The sequence below is a fragment of the Amphiura filiformis genome, chromosome 1 (genome assembly GCF_039555335.1).
Source record: "Amphiura filiformis chromosome 1, Afil_fr2py, whole genome shotgun sequence".
NCBI lineage: Eukaryota > Metazoa > Echinodermata > Ophiuroidea > Amphilepidida > Amphiuridae > Amphiura > Amphiura filiformis.
This window is the reverse complement of record NC_092628.1, coordinates 95,382,451-95,404,915: the sequence shown is the minus strand read 5'-3', so window position 1 is coordinate 95,404,915 and position 22,465 is coordinate 95,382,451. Positions and strand designations below refer to the sequence as shown.

General features: G+C 37.4%; 1 protein-coding gene across 1 annotated transcript in view; it reads right to left on the bottom strand.

Annotated features, from left to right (window-relative positions):
• Window positions 1–20,561, bottom strand: part of LOC140164601 (nose resistant to fluoxetine protein 6-like) — a 39,124-nt gene extending 18,563 nt beyond the window's left edge. Inside the window, exons 1-8 of the mRNA XM_072187928.1 lie at window positions 20,279–20,561; window positions 19,246–19,390; window positions 17,982–18,063; window positions 17,316–17,427; window positions 16,657–16,910; window positions 15,292–15,465; window positions 13,589–13,682; window positions 13,325–13,417 (exon numbers count right to left, since the gene is read on the bottom strand). Of these exons, the coding sequence (XP_072044029.1) occupies window positions 13,325–13,417; window positions 13,589–13,682; window positions 15,292–15,465; window positions 16,657–16,910; window positions 17,316–17,427; window positions 17,982–18,054 (800 nt within the window). The 5' untranslated portion in view covers window positions 18,055–18,063; window positions 19,246–19,390; window positions 20,279–20,561. The remainder of the gene's footprint in view (window positions 1–13,324; window positions 13,418–13,588; window positions 13,683–15,291; window positions 15,466–16,656; window positions 16,911–17,315; window positions 17,428–17,981; window positions 18,064–19,245; window positions 19,391–20,278) is intronic.
• Between the last annotated feature and the right edge of the window lie 1,904 nt (window positions 20,562–22,465).

Sequence of the window (22,465 nt, the reverse complement as noted above, 5' to 3'; positions counted from 1 at the left end):
CAAAACAATATAAAACAAAAGAAATCCACTCACAAAACAAAATGTTTATGCGCATGTATGTAAGTGGGGCACAAAATCTTTAAAATGAAGGCCTCCAAACAAAACAATATATAAAAGAAATCATGCACTCTCTCTCATAAAACAAAAGAAATCCACACACAAAAACAATATCAAACATAACAGTTTATAGGGCGTGAATGTGAGTGAGGTAAAAAATCTTTCTCCTAAAATGACGGTCTCACAAAACAATATATAACAAAAGAAATCCACTCACAAAAAATAGAATACATAACATAAAGGTGTTTTTTACTCTCTCCCAAAATATGACCACCTCACAATATAATATAAAGCAAAATAAATCCACTCACAAAACTATCAAACATAACAGTTTATGCGCATCGAGACTGTAAAGGCGTCAATGTGAGTGAGGCACAAAATATTTCCCATAAGATAACGGCCTCAGAAAAAAATATAACAAAAGAAATCCACTCACAAAATAATACAAAATATAACATAAAGGTGTTTTTTAATCCATTCACAAAACAATATCAAAAATAACAGTTTATGCGCAATGTGAGTGAGGCATAAAATCTTTCCCCTAAAATGACGGCCTCAGAAAACAATATATAACAAAATAAATCCACTCACAAAATAATAGAAAACATATTATAACGGTTTTTTACTCTCTCCCAAATGACCACCTCACAAAACAATCTAAAACGAATGAAATCCGCTCACAAAACAATAGGCCTATCAAACATAACAGTTTATGCGCATAGAGTTTGTAGTGTTAAATGTGAGTGAGGCAAAAAAACTTTCCCCTCAAATGATGGCCTCATAAAACAGTATATAATAAAAGAAATCCACGCTCACAGAATAATAGAAGACATAACATAATGTTGGGTTTTTTTACTCTCTCTTTAAAATGACCGTTTCTCAAAAAATATAGCCAATAAATCCACCCACAAAACAATATCAAACATAAACACAAAATGCGTATAGAGGGTTTGAATGTAAGTGAGGCAAAAAATCTTTCCCCTAAAATGACAGCCTCCAAAACAATGGGCTATTCCATTTGAAATCCACACTACCCCTGTGGAAGATTTTGGAAATATCTTTCACAGAGGGAGTATGTTTTTCAAATGTAATTGGTCAGGCTTAATCATTTTGAAACCCATACATAATGTTTTATGGATTTACCTATATCTGCCCCAACTGGCGTGAGTGTTTCAAATGAAGTCACCCGCACCCGACTGTCTATTCTACTTGAAACTCATACTCTGTGGAACACTTTAGCTAAATCTTCCACAGGGGAGTGTGGATGATGGAACAGCCCAATATATAACAACAGACTCACAAACCCACTCACATGGCGTGAATGTGAGTGAGGCAAAACATCTTTCCCCTAAAATGAGTGACGCTCTCACAAAACAATATCGTCAGCCTGCTGCGGTAATTGCTAAGTCATAATTATTTTGTAATTGCGAGAACGAAGTACAAAATATGGTTCAAGCATGCATTTAAACATATTTATTCACCAATCTGAAAATGATACAAACGAAATCTGAAATAATAAGGATGCTTACATTACTGATGCATGCTTGAACCACATTTTGTTCTTTGTTCGCAAAATTTAAAAAAAAGACTTATTAGCGTAGCAGGCTGACGATATAAAACAAAAGAAATCCACTCACAAAACAATATCAAACATAACAGTTTATGCGCACATACGGGCGTGAATGTGAGTGAGGCACATAATCTTTCCCCTAAAATGACGGCCTCACAAAACAATATATAACAAAAGAAATCCACTCACAAAATATAGAAAACATAACATAAAAGGGTTTTTTTTTATTCTCTCTCTCTCTCTCAAAAATGACCGCCTCACAAAACAATATAAAACAAAAGAAACCCACTCACAAAACAATATCAAACATAGAGACTGCACGGGCGTGAAAGTGAGTGAGGCACAAAATCTTCCCCTAAAATGACGGCCTCACAAAACAATATAAAACAAAAGAAACCCACTCACAAAACATTATCAAACATAGCAGTTTATGCGTGTAGAGACCGTCGCGGGAGGGTGTGATTTTATTTTACTCTCTCATAAAAATGACGGCCTGCCCTGAGCAGAGGTTAATCGTATGCACATAGTTTATACTTTCCGGTTCCCTTGAACAAAATATGTTCATCCTTTGCAATCAGGATTTTAATCTCGGACCCTGGGTATCTGGACCAGCGCTTTTACCAACTGAGCTATTGAAGGAAGCCAAAGACCGCTAGTCAGTGGATTGTAAAATATTGAATGTTACGTGTATTCGTTATTTTATGACTTGATCATTTCAATGATTATCTTTATTGCATCATGCAAGCAAATTGATTGAAAATTAAACACATAATCCAGATTAGAGAATGGAGTAGACATAACGCCATTTCCACAAAGTGTTATTTAACATTACATACAAACATTCTGTAGAATTCAAAAAGTTTAAAACCAAAGCATTATTCGACAGACCAGTCTTGATCGTACTTTGAATGAGAAATTCCTATTCTATTTCAAGTAATGTATAACTTCTAATGAATGTTTGATGACGTATAGTAATATTTCCAATATACATTCGACATATTAATTAAGCCTATAATTAATAGAGAGGTTGCGATGTTCCATACGTGATGCGTTACGGACCGTGCATAATTTTATACGGCGTTCAAAACGTGCGTACATAAATGCTAGTCTTGGTCCCAAGCTGAATGGTGCTCCTTCGTCACGAAGGAGTCCAAGGCTGGAACAAAGACCAATTTCTGATCTGGTCACAAGTGGGCGAAGCACTTGATATTTCCAGATCTTATGTCTACTTCAATACAGCATGCTTTTGATTTTGACTAAAACATGCTGCTTTAAATTAATGATATTTTAAGTGTGAACCGTCGTGACGTCAAACAAAATGTTAATTTCAACGTGGGCCGTACGTATAGCGTGCGTTTGTACAAAAAGGGCAATTCGCAATCTCATTTTTATACGGCCAATTTCACACGACAATCTGTACGTATGAAACGCGCGTATGAATGAAGTCAAAAAATTTCTTGAAATATAGTGAATCCGGCACCTTTTGGCGGCAGAATAAGTTTATGGTAGCATTGCGCGCGAAAAATGTTGCTATTTTGAAGCTAAACTGGTGAAATATTGTAAAATATCGCGAAAATATTTGGGCTTTGGGGCCTAAAATGGCCAAATATGAGGTCAATTTGGTCAGAAACCCACATACATTGAGGGGGATGATTGTATGGACCATCCACCCTGGCAAAATATTGGGGGTCCCCCCATCCCCGGGATCTACGCCTATGGCTCTGAGAAAGTATTGAGATACTATCATGGCACATCGTCGACAACAGGTTTATTGTTTCCCTGCAATGAATTACGTCCTAATACTCCGTTGGTGAGCGACAGGCGATTGGTATTTCACCAATAAAGTAGCTCGCTTTTCCGAACGCAAGAAAAGGAGTCCTAGGGCCTATCTGATTGGCTAGAAACCGATCGCTAGATCGCTCAGTGATATAGTACAAACTCAGATGAAGAGATGTATTCTATTATTGACGCAGATCTATAAAGAAAGTTGTATAGTGTTTCAATTTACTCTCTTGTACTATATACTTGTGATTTAATATTCTATAGCCAGTGCTATACGCCGTAAAAGTGACGTCATAATCGGATTAACTACCAAAGCAATGGATAAATACAATTTTTGAATAGATCGCCCTGCACTACAAGCAGATTGCACAAATCACCTGTGTATGTCAGCAAACAGTTGAATATAATACCGCTCTTTTCAAAGATACTTATCTTACACATGTTACAGGTGCGAGTGATCAGCCTTTCTTTGACATCTATGGTTCAATGCATCGGTACCGCGTGAACATTGTAGTGCAGGGCGGTATAGTCAAAATTGTTCATCCATTGCTATGGTAGTTAATCCGATTAACTACGTCACGTGACAACATTTGATTAAATGGACTGCACTGCGCCATGATTACGGCGAAGGTTCAAATCCTTTGTTTGGAGCCAATCGATAAAGGCATGCAGGGCCTCCATTCAAGTGAACATACTTCTAAATGACCTTGGCTTGAGGATTCAAAATCACTCTCATGTGACGGGATTTTGAAGAGATGCATGGGATACGTACGTTTGGAAATCGCAAGCTCTCTATTATATTTTCACGTCTTTGGCTTGGATTGAGGGGGAAGCACAAAAGCATATGAACATGACTAAGTTCCACGTTCCACCGGGTTGGGTTGAGGAGGGGGAAACACGAAATTATATAAGTATTACTTCCACCATGTCCACATCCCATTGACTTTGAGAGAGGAGGGGGAAGCAAGGAACTTGATAGTATAACCATTACATCCATATCTCATTGGCTTGGGTTGAGGAGGAGCACGAAATGTTATAAACATTTACATTGTAAATGCATGACCTCTAATGATCTTATAAATGCATGGTTCATTTTGCCAACAGAATGAAACTTTGATTGCCACCAAGCTTCATGAAAATCCAACAATTCAGGCCAACGGTTCTCATTGAAAACATCATACAAATTTTTGTACCGGCACTAAATTGTTCGTGCCTAATCTGCCTTATTTCCCAAATGTCGTGTAGCTATGATACCACTGTTTCGTCATTCCTCTGATCATGGGGTTTATTTTCATCTTTTGTACGTTGTCTTTTCTTTCCTAACATCAGGTTTTCCAGTCCTGCAAATGGATATTCGACGGCTACGGAGAATAAAGCTGCCGCTGCGTAAGAAAGCATCAAAGAGCCGCAAAAGATATAACACTGGAATAAAATAAGGAAAAAAAAGTTTTAGTTCGTGTTTTTCCAATTGTGACCCGCTCCCACAAAACAGGGAACATTTTTGACATGAGGAGTTTTCTTTTTTATTAACTGTCATACTGCATGTACTGAGAAATAGGCTAATGAGTTTAGGTTAGTTCTACTGGGTAGGATCCTTAACAAATAGAATATGCTATAAGTAAGGAGGGGAAAATTAAACGACGTACCGGAGTTCAGCAATGATAATGAAAAGCTGAAACGGGATAAGCTCAAACAGATCTTAATTCGCAAGCGGCGTTCATTTACCTGGTGTACAATGTATGATGTATAATATCCTTTTTTCGGATTGTATGGGGCTGAGTAATATTAACATGAGCCCCGGGGATGGTAAAATGTCCCGTAAAATACTGAATATCGCAAATTACAAGCTACACATGTACAACACTTACTGATGACATCACCGACATATGATATGATGTTGGATATGCTTGGTAATATGTTTGTATAACCAGACCATGTACGAGATACGCTGAGTAAGTCAACCTACTCAATGGTATCCAGAATGACCAACACAGAAAGTCATTAATCCAACCTGAAATAAATGAAATAGATACACGATATGAAGATGGATATGCTTGATAATAGGTTTGTATAACCAGACCATGTATGAGATACGCTGAGTAAGTCAACCTACTCAATGGTATCCAGAATGACCAACACAGAAAGTCATTAATCCAACCTGAAAGAAATGAAATAGATACACGATATAATGATGGATATGCTTGATAATAGGTTTGTATAACCAGCCCATGTATGAGATACGCTGAGTAAGTCAACCTACTCAATGGTATCCAGAATGACCAACACAGAAAGTCATTAATCCAACCTGAAATATATGAAATAGATACACGATATGAAGATGGATATGCTTCGAAATAGGTTTGTATAACCAGCCCATGTATGAGATACGCTGAGGAAGTCAACCTACTCAATGGTATCCAGAATGACCAACACAGAAAGTCATTAATCCAACCTGAAATAAATGAAATAGATACACGATATGAAGATGGATATGCTTGATAATAGGTTTGTATAACCAGCCCATGTATGAGATACGCTGAGGATGTCAAACCACTCAATGGTATCCAGAATGACCAACAAGTTATTGATCCAAAAACACCCTAATCTATGTTCTTCAAAATAATTTTGACAGAGTTTATTAAAGAAAATATGATATTACTCATTGTGAGCAATTTGTCCCAGCACATCCCTTTTTAAAGGTATTTTTTATTTAATTTTAGTTCAATAGAATTGTATCTTGAAACATTTGGAATATCACCGATTCTCTTTGTCGTCCACGGAGTCTTCCGATGCTTAATATGTGTCCCCAAAATATTCCACAATATTTATTCAAAGTTAAGTATTTTGTCATCAGACATTAGTTTGCACTAGTTCTGATATTTATCTCCATTTGTTTGTACATGGAATATTCTAGAATTCTAATAAAGTGAACAAGAAATTCATATCTAGTTACATGTTGAAATTCCTGGATATTACTATAATCATGATAATGATCGTGATTGCTAGAACATTATGTGGTGGCGCTATACACTCTAATGTAATCTGATTGGTTTGTGTTGAGGTAATGTGCTAAATTTAGAAATGATGTACACAGATTAATGATTGTGATTGGCTTGTGGTGATCTAATGAGCTATATTTAGAAATTATGTAATGTACTGTAATTGGTGGGGGATTGTTCTAGAATGGTGATAAATTAGATGTAAGGCCTGGAGATTAAATGATTGGAGCAGCAGTTTTAAAGTTATAAGAGGGAACTCTTTGAAACTTATGTTAGCCAGTGGTAGTACAAAAGATGCCATTATTGTGGGAAGTCTTCAAACTTCGTTTCGCGGTTCTTGTGTGAGTTGGAGAGAAGAAAATACTCCAAAGCCAGTAGTGAAAGCCAATAGCACTTGAATGTCTTGTCAACTTAAAGAAGTGACAGACTGAAATATCTCCATCAACGAACTGTGGTATTTTGCTGGGCTAACAGAGTGTGTTATCTGACTGCTAAGTGGGGCAGAAAGCTTGCTCAAAAGATCTCCGAGAGAGGGAGAGAGAAGCTTACGGTCAACATAGGAGACCGTTTGGAAAACACTAGCACAGCTGCTAGGATAGTGAACCGTAGTCTTCAGGACTGAGACTTTGGTAGACCAGGGGTTTCTCTTGGGTAGACAGGCTCTTGGACATTGCCGGATATTGGATCAAGAACTGAGATCATCAAAGATATCTTATCAGAAAGTCAGCCAGTTAAGTTCTCCAGGCTTAGCATTTTAAGTTTAATTGTTGTATAATGTTGTATAGTGATTTTGATTGATAGTCATACTGCACTAATTAATAATCATCAGTTGTTCTATTTAATAATAAACAGTGTGTTTGTGTGTTTGCTGATTGGGTGAACTCGATAGCAGCTGATTTTGGCCTGGGTCATTTTCGTGACGGCGTAGATTTCTTTTTGACATGGGAGGCGGATAAGGTTGGAAAACATTTCTTAAAGTATAGTCCAGCACCTTTTATAGTGTGTTCCGCACCTTTTGGCGACAAGTTAGCGCAAAAATAGCCAAATATGAGGTTAATGTGGTCAGAAACCAACATACAGGCGTCATGGGAGATGATTGTATGGACCATGAACCATCCCCCTTTATCGAAATATTGGTGGATTCCCCCCACCCGGATCTACGCCTATGGAGTATTCCCGTTCTCAACAACTCAATGACATGGTCGCGGAAATGATACGTTGCAGCACAGCGCTGTTAGCGATATTTTGTGATTTAGATTAAGGTATTAGCTACTGCCTGTACTTTGAATGTTGATACCATTCTCAGAAGATCCCTGCATTGAATTTTATAGAAGGTTGCGAAGTTGAAACTCGTTTTCTTCTGTGAAAAACAGATCAACAGCAAATCTGAAAGCTATAGTCATTCGATGAGAGGCCCTTAAAATTTTCATACGCTAAGAATTGAATAACTTGTAGCTCCTTTTGTGCAAAATTAATCAATTTTGTATTGCTTTCTGTGAAAATTTATATACAAAATGATATTCTTCCAAAATGGGAGAAAATGGTCGTGAACGAAATTGGTTCATGATCGGTCAAGTCTCACTTGAAAAGGAGGTCATTGGATGATATACAAGGGGAAATGAGTCATTAGTGAGATGGAGGTGGAAAAAAACCAATCGGACAGTGCATCCCTGATAAACCTACTTGCATTCCGCATGCTCAGTGCCTCCGCACGTCAGCAAGTATCTTACCTCCATAGCCGTAATAGCAAGCGAATACGACCCACGACAAAGCCAGTGACCATCCCAATCTGCTGAAAGTCCCATACAGGACATTTACTGCGTTGCTCCATACACTTTGGAATGGCACATCCCCATAGCTGGTGTATGTCCCATATACGACGCTTATACCTACTGCAAAGGCTAAAGCCCACCCAACAGACACAACAATCTGAATAAGGTACGAAATAAGACATCCAGATCCGGGAAAAAGTGAATATTTTAAGGTAATGAAAACGTTTTTAAAACGTTTTGTATGAAAACACACTACTTTATAATGGTATTGTAAAATATATTTTGTAAACAGATTTTGCCAAATATTTCCTCAACACAACATTTAGTTAAATATTTGGCAAGAAGTTTTTAAAAAATGTTTTTGATTGAATGTTACGAAAACCTTTCTTTCTGGAATTTTGTCATCAAAATGCAATAAAAATAATTCACAAACTTTTAAATTCCGTTTATTTCAGCAAATTTGTATTGTAAATTTGTCAAATTTGGAAACAATAGAATTTTGCTGATTTTTTTGAAATTTTCTTACCGATGACCCCTTTTTTCCAAATTTTATACCCAATGACCTCCTTTTTAAACAACATTTATAGGTGATAGGTCCCTTCTTCCACATACCCGTCACTTCTAAAGTTGAGTGCCCCGGGCTTATACAATAAACACGACAAGTTGTGGTTCTTGTAACATTGTATAATGCAAGACCGAATTTAAAAAAAGACTAGTTTGCGTATGACGTCCTGTCAGCCAGGCCAAATATGCCGCATTGCGCAGGTCAGCAACCAATCACGCCACGCATTTGCCCTGACGTCAGGCGCAAACTGAAACTAGTCTTTTTATTTCGGTCTTCGAGAATAATTTTTGCGCTTACCGAAGAAAGGCGTACGCGTAGATGTTCGTTTGCTTGCCTATAAATGACGTAACCCATGATCATTCCTATTAAGTAAGGAGTAATTCGAGAGTAGGGTTGAATGTACACCAGCTCGAAATAATTATTCATGGAAGAACTCCCACCGGGCCTGTAAAATGCATATGTACAAAGATGTTCGAAATCGATATTAAATGTATGTTTAATTAATAGCAATATTAGTTTTAGAACAGTAGAATGAGGAAACTATAACCAGGGAGAGGAAGATGACGTATTTTGTGGGTGACCAGATTTCAGCTTCAACATGACATTGATACAAAATACACATTTTTCAAATACCCCTAAGCTTAGATCGGGCTCAAATCCTCTGATCGCATTGCCCTCGTAATTATACCGCGTGAAACAGCCATCCGTCGTTTGAGCCCACCACGATAAGCAGTAGATAGGGCATTGATAAACTACTGGCTATCATCAATAGATAGCGCATTGATGAACTATTCTTACTATCATCAATCAGCGGTAGATAGCGATTGATGAATACTACTTGCTATAACACAAGCAGTTGAAAGGGCATTGATGAACTACTTGCCATCAGCAGAAGATATAAGGCATTGATGAATAACTTGTATAATGATTTATGTGCCAAAAGTGTCCTATATTTTGGATATGGACAGTTCTAGTTCTACTGGCCGGCCCGATTCGAAAATGACTATAGGGGTATAAAACTATAACGAAATGGAAAGCTATACTTACGAAGGTTGAAGTCCGAAGAGGGTCCCATGTGAATTTGTTATGAAGTGATTCTATACTTACGAAGGTTGAAGTCCGAAGAGGGTCCCATGTGAATTTGTTATGAAGTGATTCTATACTTACGAAGGTTGAAGTCCGAAGAGGGTCCCATGTGAATTTGTTATGAAGTGATTCTATACTTACGAAGGTTGAAGTCCAAAGAGGGTCCCATATGAATTTGTTATGAAGTGATTCTATACTTACGAAGGTTGAAGTCCGAAGAGGGTCCCATGTGAATTTGTTATGAAGTGATTCTATACTTACGAAGGTTGAAGTCCAAAGAGGGTCGTCCCATATGAATTTGTTATGAAGTGATTCTATACTTACGAAGGTTGAAGTCCGAAGAGTGTCCCATATGAATTTGTTATGAAGTGATTCTTGCCCACTAGAGAACCTGTCACTACCAAGCTAGCGAAGAACATAACGGACGCAACGAGTATGCCAGCGGTTTCAGACCTGTGTGTAACAAAACTTTTAGCATCCCTGATCATGCTGATCATCATCAAATCATTATTGTCGCCGTCGTCGCTGCGTCATAATCATCGTCATATCATAATCATCATCGACATTATAATTATCATCTTCAGAAGGTGAATTATGAAGAAAATACTGAATCGAATGATTTTGCACATTTTCATCCAATCTCATTGGACTTCATCTGGCAACTGCAAAGATTCTCCTGTATTGATCGTAATCGGCGACTGGTCACGTGTCAGCCGGCAAGGAATAATGATTATTGATGAATTCCATGCATGTGAACGCTGAAAACAACTTGCCAAATAAGAAAACTTGGGAGTATTGACCATATTATTGAAGCACAACAGCTGCGACCTATTTTTCCAACAATTTATAGACAATTATATAGTTGCCAACTTGGTTATTGAATGGTTTGAACAGCATACACTAGAGACATACCACAACTTTGTCTACGCTACGTAGACGACAACTTTGTTGTTATTAACAGACACGAACAGGACAATTTCTTCACATATATTAACAGCATCAGCGACAATATCAAATTCACACAAGAGAAGTGCACGGACAACAAACTCGCGTTCCTTGACTGCCATGTCCAGATTAACAACGAACGTAAGCTCACAACAGTAATTTATCGCAAGCCGACCCACACTGATCATCACCTACAGTTTGGGTCGCACCATACACTCGTCCACAAACTTGGCGTTATACGGACCCTTCACTACCGCGCTGAATCTATCATAAGCGACCAAAGCCAAAGGCGGTAGTGAAAGACCACATCGAAGGAACTTTATGGAAGTGCGGTTATCCGGACTGGGCCTTCGAGCAGGCCAAATGATCTAAGACAGATGCTAATAAAGTGACCCCAATGAAGATCCTGAACAAACCACTCGTAAAACCCTGATCACCATCCCCTATTGTGCTGGTGTCTCGGAAAGAGTCAAGAACATTTACCTTTTCGGTATTTCAACAGCGTTTAAACCGGTAAACAAATTACGCGGAAAACTAGTCCATGTTAAGGACAAGCCGCCGAGAGACAAACAATCCAACCTTGTTTACGGTTTTAAGTGCGGGGATCCGGACTGCACAGAAACATACGTAAGTAAAACAAAACAATCCCTCAAAGCCAGGCTTGGACAGCATAGGCGTCCGAGTTCTAGTGATAGGCAGCCGGATTCCGCTATTAAAGTATTATATACTCACGCGAAACATCCGGACACCAAATTGATTTGGAGGATGTTACCATACTAGATCGTAAGGAAAGGTGGTTTGAACGGGGAGTTCGAGAAGCTATTTGAGAATGAGTGGAGAAGCCATCCCTCAACAAACGAGGGGACCTGAGATTTCAGCTTTCACATGCATGGGATTCATCAATAATCAATATTCCTTGCCGGCTGACACGTGACCAGTCTCCGATTACGATCAATCACGGAGATTCTTCGCAGTTGCCAGATGAAGTCCAATGAGATTGGATGAAAATGTACAAAATCATTTACAATTCCCCTTCTGTTTCTACGACTGGATGAGTTATAATATATAACATTATCATCTTCATCATCATTATCATCGTCGTTGTTATAATTATCTTTATCACCATCATCTTATCATCATTATCATTGCGGTCGTCGTCGCCGATTTTATTATCGTTATCACCATCGCAATCATTATCATCGTCTTCGTTATAATTATCGTTATCATCATCATCATCATCATCATCATCATCATTTTCATCTTCTTCACCATCATCATCATCATCATCATTATCATTATCATCATCATCATCATCATCATCATCATCATCTTCTTCATCATCATCATCATCATCATCATTATCATCATCATCATCATCATCATCATCATCATCATTATCATCATCATCATCATCATCATCATCATCATCATCATCATCATCATCATCATCATCATCATCATTATCATCATCATCATTATCATCATCATCATTATCATCATCATCATCATCATTATCATCATCATCATCATCATCATCATCATCATCATCATCATCATCATCATCATCATCATCATCATCACAAGCGCATAATCTATAAACTATTCATTTAATTGTACCTATACCTGAATAAGGTAAGAAGAATCAATGGAGATATGATGAAAAATTGCATATCACATGCTAAATACCATGACCACTGCATGCACTGAAAAATAAAACAGAAAAATCATGATTCCCATATAGCATGTATATACTGGGCCTCAGTACACATGATTAATTGTGTTTTCAACTGATTGAGTGTCCCAGGTTAAAGAAGAAATAAAACTTGTCATTTTCATTGTTCTATTATGCGTCTTAGATATGAGCAAGTACAAGCACATGCACAAAATGTTGTCCTAGTGTACAACCCGGGGAGGTATCATACGTGACAAGGGGGTATCATACGTGAGCATGGACTCTCAAAACTCAAAGACTCTTAAACATAAGCATTAGGCTGACACCCCCCCCAATCAAGTGTAATTTATATATCCTAAATAGGTATTTATAATTATGTCTTTAAGTAAGTGCATCATCAAATAGTCACAAATAACATATTTATCTTGATCACATTCTTACCATATCCGCAGCTGGAAAGAAGTTGTTAATGTAGAGAAGATTTCGCCACCAATACCTTTCGCATTGTGAATCTGTGTATAGTGATAGGTACCACTTTGGACCATCTCCGAAGTATGGATGATGGTAGATCATGAAGAGGATAACAAATGCGTATAATGGAGTGATTCTGAAATCAACAACAACAGAATCGTCAACAGATATCTCAATGGATCGTGGAAACATGAGGGAGCACAAGGCCAAAAAATGTAAAAGTTTAATGGTCCTGAATGCCTGTCATAGCGTACCCCCTTCCCTTTCTTCTCCCTCCTTATCCGTCTCCCCCCACCCCTCCTTCTCGCACATACACTCTCTTTCTCATTATACATTGATTTTTACACTACAAAGAACTTTTCTTTTGGTCTACAATAGTAGTTGTACAAGAAATAAATAACAAACCTCCATATTCGATGAAAGTAGAAAAGCAGCCATGAAATTTTCCCGTTGGATTTCGCCATCCGGGTAAATGTGACATAAGACAGTAGAAACCCGCTGGATATAATAAAAACGGTTCAACAATTTAAGGAAAATGCAAAAATATTTGTTCGTAAAACGATTACGTATTTCAGCTTACTGTAAGCCAGTTTATAAAATAGGTACACTTTCGATATTTTCTTTTCTTTTGCCGACGAAGAAAGGTATTATTAGGGTCGATTTACATACCTCATAAAGAAAAATGTGTCCACTGCTGAGTATGCATTGCAAACGGCTTGAAAGAAGAAACTGGGTATCATGTCTAACAGTGCTGATGGGTTTTCTACATAGAGGAAAATGCAAAAATAGGGAATCACAATCAATTTAAATAATTATTAAAGTAGTATATTAAAGTAACTACAACTTTAAGGAAATCATGTTAGTGTTGGAGGAAAAACCAAGGTCATGAATCGGTGAGCAGAGATTATCAAATTCGTTTGTGTGGCATCAAAAATAAAAACCGCTAATGTGGCTGCACATCCCTGTCATCTATTTTAATTGAGTGACACCCTACCCCTCCCCTCCCGAATATAAACCCCTCAAATAAAGAAAGTCCGCAGTCATGTAACCCGTCCAACACAAAAAAACTGATCTTGTTATGACAATTTGATTGATAGGGTCCTGTGCAGACCGGCACGTTGAATATCATTCATGGCGCGTGCAGTATATTCTCATACAACCCTCAATGCCATCCAATATAATATAAATATTGCACGGTACATACAGGAAAATACCTGAATGATGTCAAATATACGTTATGGTCCATACTATCGAGTGAGTTTGATATTGTTATGAATGGACTGTAAGTTACTGTAGTATTAATGGTAGCACACAGCTTTCTGTACATGTCAGCGCTGAACGCATGGTGCCATGTCTTGTCAATGGCATTATCGGGCCTTAAATCACTACGAAACAGTGAAATTCTTGGTTGAAATTACATCAGGTACGTGGGTCGTTTTTAGAGTTTTTAAATATTGTTTTTGCATGTAATATGAAGATAACATATTCAAATCAATATTAATTGTGATATATTGGCCTAAGTAAATTTGTTTAGCAAGATACAGCTTTCGAAAGGAGTGGATACGTTCAGTTAGCCTATACCGATGAGTGTGTGATTTTTACGTAGTCAATTCACTACACACGCTGAATGGGAGATGTCCTCGAACTTTTTGTAATGGACTCTGTTCCCCTCTGTTCATAAAGATTTTATAAAAATGAGAAGCAAAGGTGTCATTTGAGTCCTGCTGCTTTGTAGCTGTTTGTAAAAATGGTTCACCTCAATATCTGTTATGTCCAACCAAAGATACTCAATTGAGTATCTTTGGTCCAACATTGTTGTTTACCACGACCACACAGTGGCGCCTCATTCTCATCTCTCATCCATGCGTTTCCAATTAACAGTTGAATAAACCGCGCATTATACCGGCACTTGGGGGCCATCGCAAGCAAGCAAACTTCCCCACGCTTAGCAATTTCGACCGCGTGCATCGTTTTGATTTGTAACTTATAAAAATGCACCAAGTGTCATATACTGGTATCAATCTTGATCATTTTAGAGTGGTTGGTAGAAAATTTGGTATCAAAATGGGGCTAACAAGATTCTGCAAAGGACCTTATCATTCAAATTATCATAACAAGATCCAAGTTAGAGCGGGTTACATGACTGCGGACTTTTACTTCTAGGCTTGTCCTGGAAGGCTAACTGCGAAAAATAGAGCTCCTCACCTAAAATAAAACTGCAGTTTGTGGGGTAGAAAATATCATAATTTTATAGAAATTTGTTGACTTGAATTCACCAGGGAGACCACGATATAATGACGGTTTTTATATTCAATGTACACAGTAAAGAATATGACACATGTTTAGTTCCAATTATAGTGAATTATACAAACCAGTTCCAGGCATAAAATTGAATATAAACGTATGTCCAAGAGCTACCCATGTTAAGCTGATAACACGTATACCATGCAGACATCCAATGGATTGAGACTGACCAACGGTGGTATCCAGAAGTTTGGATAAGTTTCGATTGAAAGCAAAACACAGAAGAACTTCTTGAAATAATCCTAGAATAAACATAATAAAAAACATTAGATATGAATAATCTTATCAGATAATAGTACGATACCTATTATATGAAAATGTTCTTAAACAAATCCAAATAAAGGTAATGTTAACATACCTCAATGACGTTTCGTGCTGTGTCATAGCACTTTCTCAAATTGAATGACCAGCTTTGACCTTTGACGTCGGCTGCTTCCTATTGGTAGCTGACGTAGATGGCGCTATCAATAACTGATCATAAATATGCGGAAGGAAGTGTTTGCCACAATTCCTGTTGAGTGTATTAGCCTGTCTCCTCCTTCTTATCCATATTGATTCCTTAATGTGTCTCCTTTTCCTGTTAGTTTCAATGTCTCTTATTTTGGCTTCTTCCCAGCCTATCACATGATTATCCTCAGCGACATGGTCCGTGAGAGCGGATTTCCTAGGGGCACTTTCAACAGATGATTTTCTTTGGACCCTGGTATATGGTTTTTCTGATGCCAAATCAGTTTCCGTTTTAAATTCTCTCATTCTTGTGCCGAAAATTCTAGAAGTCTCGCCGATATAGGATTTGCTGTTGTTTTGGTATCACGTTTATCTTTCGCTTGTTAACCGTGTTTCTTAAAGATTCTTCTGGTCTTCTCCGACAGGCCCTGCTTGTAAGGGAGGTACACAAAACCCCGGCATTTGGTTTGCGATTGACCACTGACTTTTGGCTTACTGGGTTTGTGAACTGTTTTGAAGGCCCAACCCACTCCAGGTAGCCACAACGCGAAAGAGCTTCCTTTATTTTTAATTCCTCCAGCTCTCTGTCTTTCTCCTCGGTGACCACTTTATCTTTTCTGTCCATTAGAGATTAGAGTCCGGATAACACTAAGCTTGTGTTGCAAGGGATGGTGAGATTGGAAGTGAGATTGAGAATGACGAAACGTCATTGAGGTATGTTAACATCACCTTTATTTGGATTTGTTTAAGAACATTTTCATATAATTTCAATGGACAATCCTGATGAATCTATTTGCGGATAGTACGATACCCTTAAATAATTGACATATTATCATGATTATTAAAGTACAGAAGTATTACAGAAAAGATTATGTTACCATGGTTACCAATTTAATACACTCTTGTACAAAGTTTTTTTATTTTGTTCAATATGGTAAATAACTTCGTTGAATGTAATGCTCCTTCACATATTACATGTGACTTACCTGGTTTAGAACCCGCTATTTCGGCAGGGCTACTTTTGATATTTTGGACTTCATGATCCATTAAAGGTTTATGTTCTTCAAGTGAAGAATCAGTTACCATGGTTACGTTATTGGTTTCTCCTGTACTGCCATACGATTTGGGGGATGGTAACCGTAATTTACTGTCTTTGATCATCTTTCTTTTCTTGTACTTCTGGAAGACGTCAAGAGCTGCACCTGACAACATCAAAATGGCTAAAATCAGGCAGAAAACACTGAAAATAAATTATGATACGATAGGTCATCAGATGGTTCCAATTCGGTATCTTTATCATTATAATTACCATCATCATCTGGATCTTCATCATCGTCGTCGTCGAAATCCGCATCATCATCATAATAATAATAATCATCGTCGTTTTCCTTGCTATCATCATCATGATCGTGTCAGCAAAAACCTCATCATCGTCGTCGTCGTCATCGTCACCATTGTGATCATCATCATCAGCAGCAACAGCAGCAACATCGTCGTCATCATCATCATCATCATCATCATCATCATCATTATCATCATCATCATCATCATCACATCAACATCATGGTCATCATCATCGTCGTATCAATGTGTCCTGGGTGGGGTTAATATAGGCATAATATAATATAGGTAAAAACATATTTACGTAAAACATATAAATCCGGCATCATAAGTTCGTTGTGGAAAATGCTGACAAATCACCGGCGAATCGGCAAACATAGGTGTCTTTAAGCTAAGAAATTGTAACTCGGGTATTGCTGCAAGGAGAATGGCAAAATACGAAATGGCTATAAGTTATTATATACATATTCATGATATTTCGGTAATATCCAAAGCCCCGATGCCATTATTATTGTCTCGTGAGACTAAAGAAGTGTAGTATCCTCAAAATATTTTTTAAATATTTCTAAAAAACAGTTGCTAATGAACTATTAATAATAACTTGGACAGTGTTTTTCGTACGCATGCCTATACTTAATGGCGTCATGTGTTCACGTACCGCGTCCACTAGCCTGAGTCCCTCTATCCCGATCTCGAAATTATTTAACATGTCCGAACAAAATGGTCGTTTCTAACCTGCAAGCTAGCCTGAATCCTTCTGGCCTCTAATGGCGATGTTTTTTACCCACAATCCTTCACGTTGCCTTATAAGCACAGTGGAACAGTCGCGGTCGCGCGTGAGTATTCGAGGACTGGTGGATCTAGCCTACCTGCAAGCACAACAGTTGATGCTACCATAGCTAGGCCTACAACCGCGTCCACGTACGAGAAACTAATGATGTGAAGAGTAAACCGATAGGGATATACTTACACTGGGTAAGATTGTCTACATATTGTACGATTTGATCATCTGAACACACGTTAGGAACGCACACGCCATACATGAGCTGCAACTGTGTATTGATGGAAAACAAAATTAGGAAAAAGATACTTATAGACGAATCCAACGAGCCAAGTCATGGTCAGGATTTGGTCGGCCGTTACTGGGTCCCCGCAGCACCAAACTGGTCTTGTGACTGCCCAATTGGGTGGATTAAAGCCGCTTAAAATTCGATGTTAGATTCTTTTGTGTTGTAAACTGTCATCATTCGTTTGTCTACGTGTAACACGGGGGTTACACGGGTGATAGAATGCAGTTTAAAATACCCTCCAAAGTCGCATCATTTCACATTTTAGGTGAGATGGAGGCGACGGGGACTCAGTTATGGCTGCTATTGAGGTGCAGGAATGCGTGAAATTGGATTCGTATATAGCTATACGTGTAACCCAAGCAGTCAAAACATATGACCACAAATTAGCCAATTTCAGGATAAAAGGGCAAAAATAAGCCGAAATAATATTATGTTCTGCACATTTTGTTACACCACTTCTGTCAAAAGCTCAACAAATTTCCGACACAGTTATTGGATTGCTATTAGCTATTACATACACAAAACTCCGATTTATATTAATTTGTGCACACTTGATAGATTTTCCACATGTGATCTTTTCAGTAATCCCTTTGTTTGCTAGCTTCCCAAGTGATTTTTTACTCGGGGTTTAGCGATCAATAAAGCGGTAGATCCCAAAATAAGAATTGTTCAGTAAATGATGAGCCCTCATTATAATTATGCCAAGGTATGTTGCATTCCATAACATACCCATATTTTACTTTTACTGTCACTTATTCATATAAACCTTTTTTGACCGGAAAGAAAAAGAGCTAGGTACACCAATTTGACGTGGGGAAAACAGTAAAATACAGACTAGATGGTACGCAGAGGGGGACAAAAAACAATATAGGCATAGAAGTAGGTAAAGCTCGATAGACAAAAATTACACCGGAACAAGTGATGAAAATCACTTGCGCACATAAAGCGGACAAACTAAACCAAACAAAAAAGAAAACAACCAATGTTTCGAGCAGATAACTGTGTTGGATTCATCATTGCCCACTTTTTATTTTTATGGCCATTTATTGAATACTTTACTTTTGATACACATTTGTATAATTTTGAGTTCAACTGAATGCGGTCATCATGATTACTAACATATTTTTTATTTATCAAAAATCGACTATAGCATAGTGTACTTACCGATTGGTTACTTTGAGGCTGATTTATACCGTAGTTGATGGAGCAGTATTGCAAATCTTGAAGAGACGTACATTGGTCATAGTCGCCCAACCATTGGAAGTTTCAGCCAAAACACCAGCTGGCACTTTACCAAATGCATCTAGTGCTGAAATAAAACAGTAATACACAGTTGTATAAAGTTGCGTAAACTTTGTGCACAAATTGCTCAAAAGTTGCCAGAACAATAAAGTTGTTAAACTTGTTTACAAGTGTTTTTAAGTATTTGTGAAAACATTATTCGAAAAGCTTTTAATAAGGTTCGCAGCTATTTTAAAATGTTGCGATTTGGTAATTCACAGCATCTTGTGAATGGTAGCAAAATTGGCAAAAATTGCATTGATCATATAGTGAGAGTGTGGAACAATATAAATATATCACAGATATACTTTTGTAAGTCCTGTAAGTAACAATTTGTAAGTCCTGTAAGTAACAATGCACAATAATTTAGAAACTCAATGAGTTTCTTGTCTAGGTTTACAGTCACCTGAATCCTGGATCACTTTGGAATTTGGAGCCTTTATTTAAATAATTGGCAATATTTCCTGAAGTAGTCTTTCAATGCCAATGGTCTTTCAGCGCTCTGGTAAAATAGTAGTTTGATGGAACTATTTTTAATATTTATTTCTATTTATGTTACTTTTTAGACACCCTGTATTTCCTAAATAGAACCAGTCTACAACCAGTCACAAGTAAATTTACTATGTAGCCTATAGGTATACTCAGTATGATATTTTCATACCAGGATATGAATAAATTTTGGGATATTGAAGAATCCAGTGATACCATATCTCTAAGGTCAGGCGGTCAATAATTTTAAATATCATGGTCGATAATTTAGTTTACAGCAGATATCAATATAATATCTATTATTTTGTAAGCTTAAAGCTTGATTACGCAGTATGAATTCCCTTTATATTTCTAAAAATATCATGGTTTAGTACAGCAGATTTATGATAAATTAAAAAAATTATGTAAGCTTTCATAGTACAAATACCTTGCATAGACGTTGTCGTATCATTCTGAAGAAGATGAGTAATAGCTTCGTTGCAATCCATGGTGTCCATTTTACGCAGGTTTTATTATGAGGTTATTTCAACACTAAACATGAATTGACGGATCGGAAATCCTTCACGGCAACTAACTACGGTATGGCTATACCACAGATCCTGGAAATAGCATGCCACACACTTTTCCTGCATGACTGCTCATTGATTCCCGCAGTGAACGTTGTGCCAAAGTTAAGGGTGCAGTACACCAAATCACTACGTGAAAGGGTGCAATGGTGCTGTTCATGTCTTCTTCGTGAGATTGACATGTTCTAATCTAAATGAAAGATGCTAGCCTATTAATCACTAAAATAGATTATATAAAATTGTCCGAATTACTGCTAACTTAACAAGTTTTAATGCCAGTTTTGGTGTCGATATAGCGGCGTCTTGTCGCTTTTTAATTTAAAAAACTTAAGGTTAAGCAAAAGTGAAGTTTAAATGAAAATTCAGTCCTTAATTAATGCAGGGACGACGTAAAAAAGTATTGGAATGTCATCTTTCCCTGGGTAAGCAGCAGACCAGACCATGGCCAGAGTAACATGAGTAGGTTTCTTTCACCTTGAAGACAAGGATAGTCTTGCAAATATGGGCTCACTTTCCCCTAGCCAATCCAATATGCCATGAATTAGTAGAACTACAACTGGTATCTACTGGTCAGTTTATACTCCTATTTCAACATATGTTATTTTTATGTGGGCCTTTAAGTGACTCACTTATTTCTTAACATATAATGAACCACTTGTATTGAATCACTGAAATTTCAGTGAAGTAATTGGATTGCTTACCCCAATAATATACATAACATTTATTACCAGTGTCTAATTACTTTCAGAGAAAAATGCAAAATTAGTCACAAAATTTATCAGGGGGTGTAGTACCACCTTAAGTCAGCAAAGACCGTGTGAAACTGTATACTTGCACGTACCAATGAATATCCTTGTCAATGTTCTATTGTTATCATGCGGTTAACCGAATTAATCGGTCAATTGTTCACGGTTCACCTTAAACAAAAAAGTACATGTGCAATATTGATACGTATCAAGGTTTCTTATGTGGAAGAAAAGCATAGAAGTATACGGATATTGGATATTTGCATTCAAACTACATGTACTTACAAATTTCAAAAGTTATTCAACACATTAAAGCTAAAAAAATGCTATGTTATACATGTAGGACTTATTATTATTATCCTAGCCCGTACGCACCCCCCATATTTGGAAAAGTATATAAAAATTATTATTAGAACTACTACTACTACTAGTAGTAGTAGTAGTAGTAGAAGTCCATTTTTTATTAAAATTAAAAATAATAATAATAATAATAATAATAATAATAATAATGATAATAATAATAATAATAAACATTTAGAAATTGCAATTACTTTTGATGATCTAATATATAAAATATGTTTGTGTTTTGAGTTAGGGTTAGGAACTATGATTAGGGTTGGTGGTGTGATTTAGGGTTAGGGTTTAGAGTTAGGCTTGTGGCATAGGGGTAGGGTTTAGTGGCGTTAGAGGTAGGATTTAGGGATATGAATTAGGGTTAGGATTCAGAGTTACGGTAGGGTTTGGGGATATGTTTAGGGTTTTAGTAGTAAGATGAACTACCAGGACGTTTGCTTCCAGGTCACGAGGTCAAAGGTCAACCGAGGCCAATTCCTAGTCATGGGTCGCGAGGTCAAAGGTTAAGAAGTCATAGGTACGAGGTCACTTTCGGGTCATAGGTCAGCCGGAAGTGGTCAACGGTCATCAAGTCGAATTTTGACCAAACAAATTTCAAGAAAACAAAAATATTGAAAATAATAAAATGATAATTCAAAAAAGGTCAAGAGGTCAGAGGTAGACCAATGTCAATGTTCAACCGAAGTAACTTCCGGTTTACATATTCATGAGGTGGGCGTTTTCACTTTGATTTGACACCACTCAGGGGGTCATACTTTCTTGGCAGTTCAAGGTTTGAAAAGGACCCATAATTATGAATATTGACCCAGGTCTTTTGAGGAGTGTTACCCCCAATTGGGACATTATTTTAATTATAATCTTCACTTTTTTCTCTTTCATTTGACACCACTCACGGGGTCATACCTTAGTGGCATTTTAAGATATGTCCATTTTAGACCAAAGTAAGTA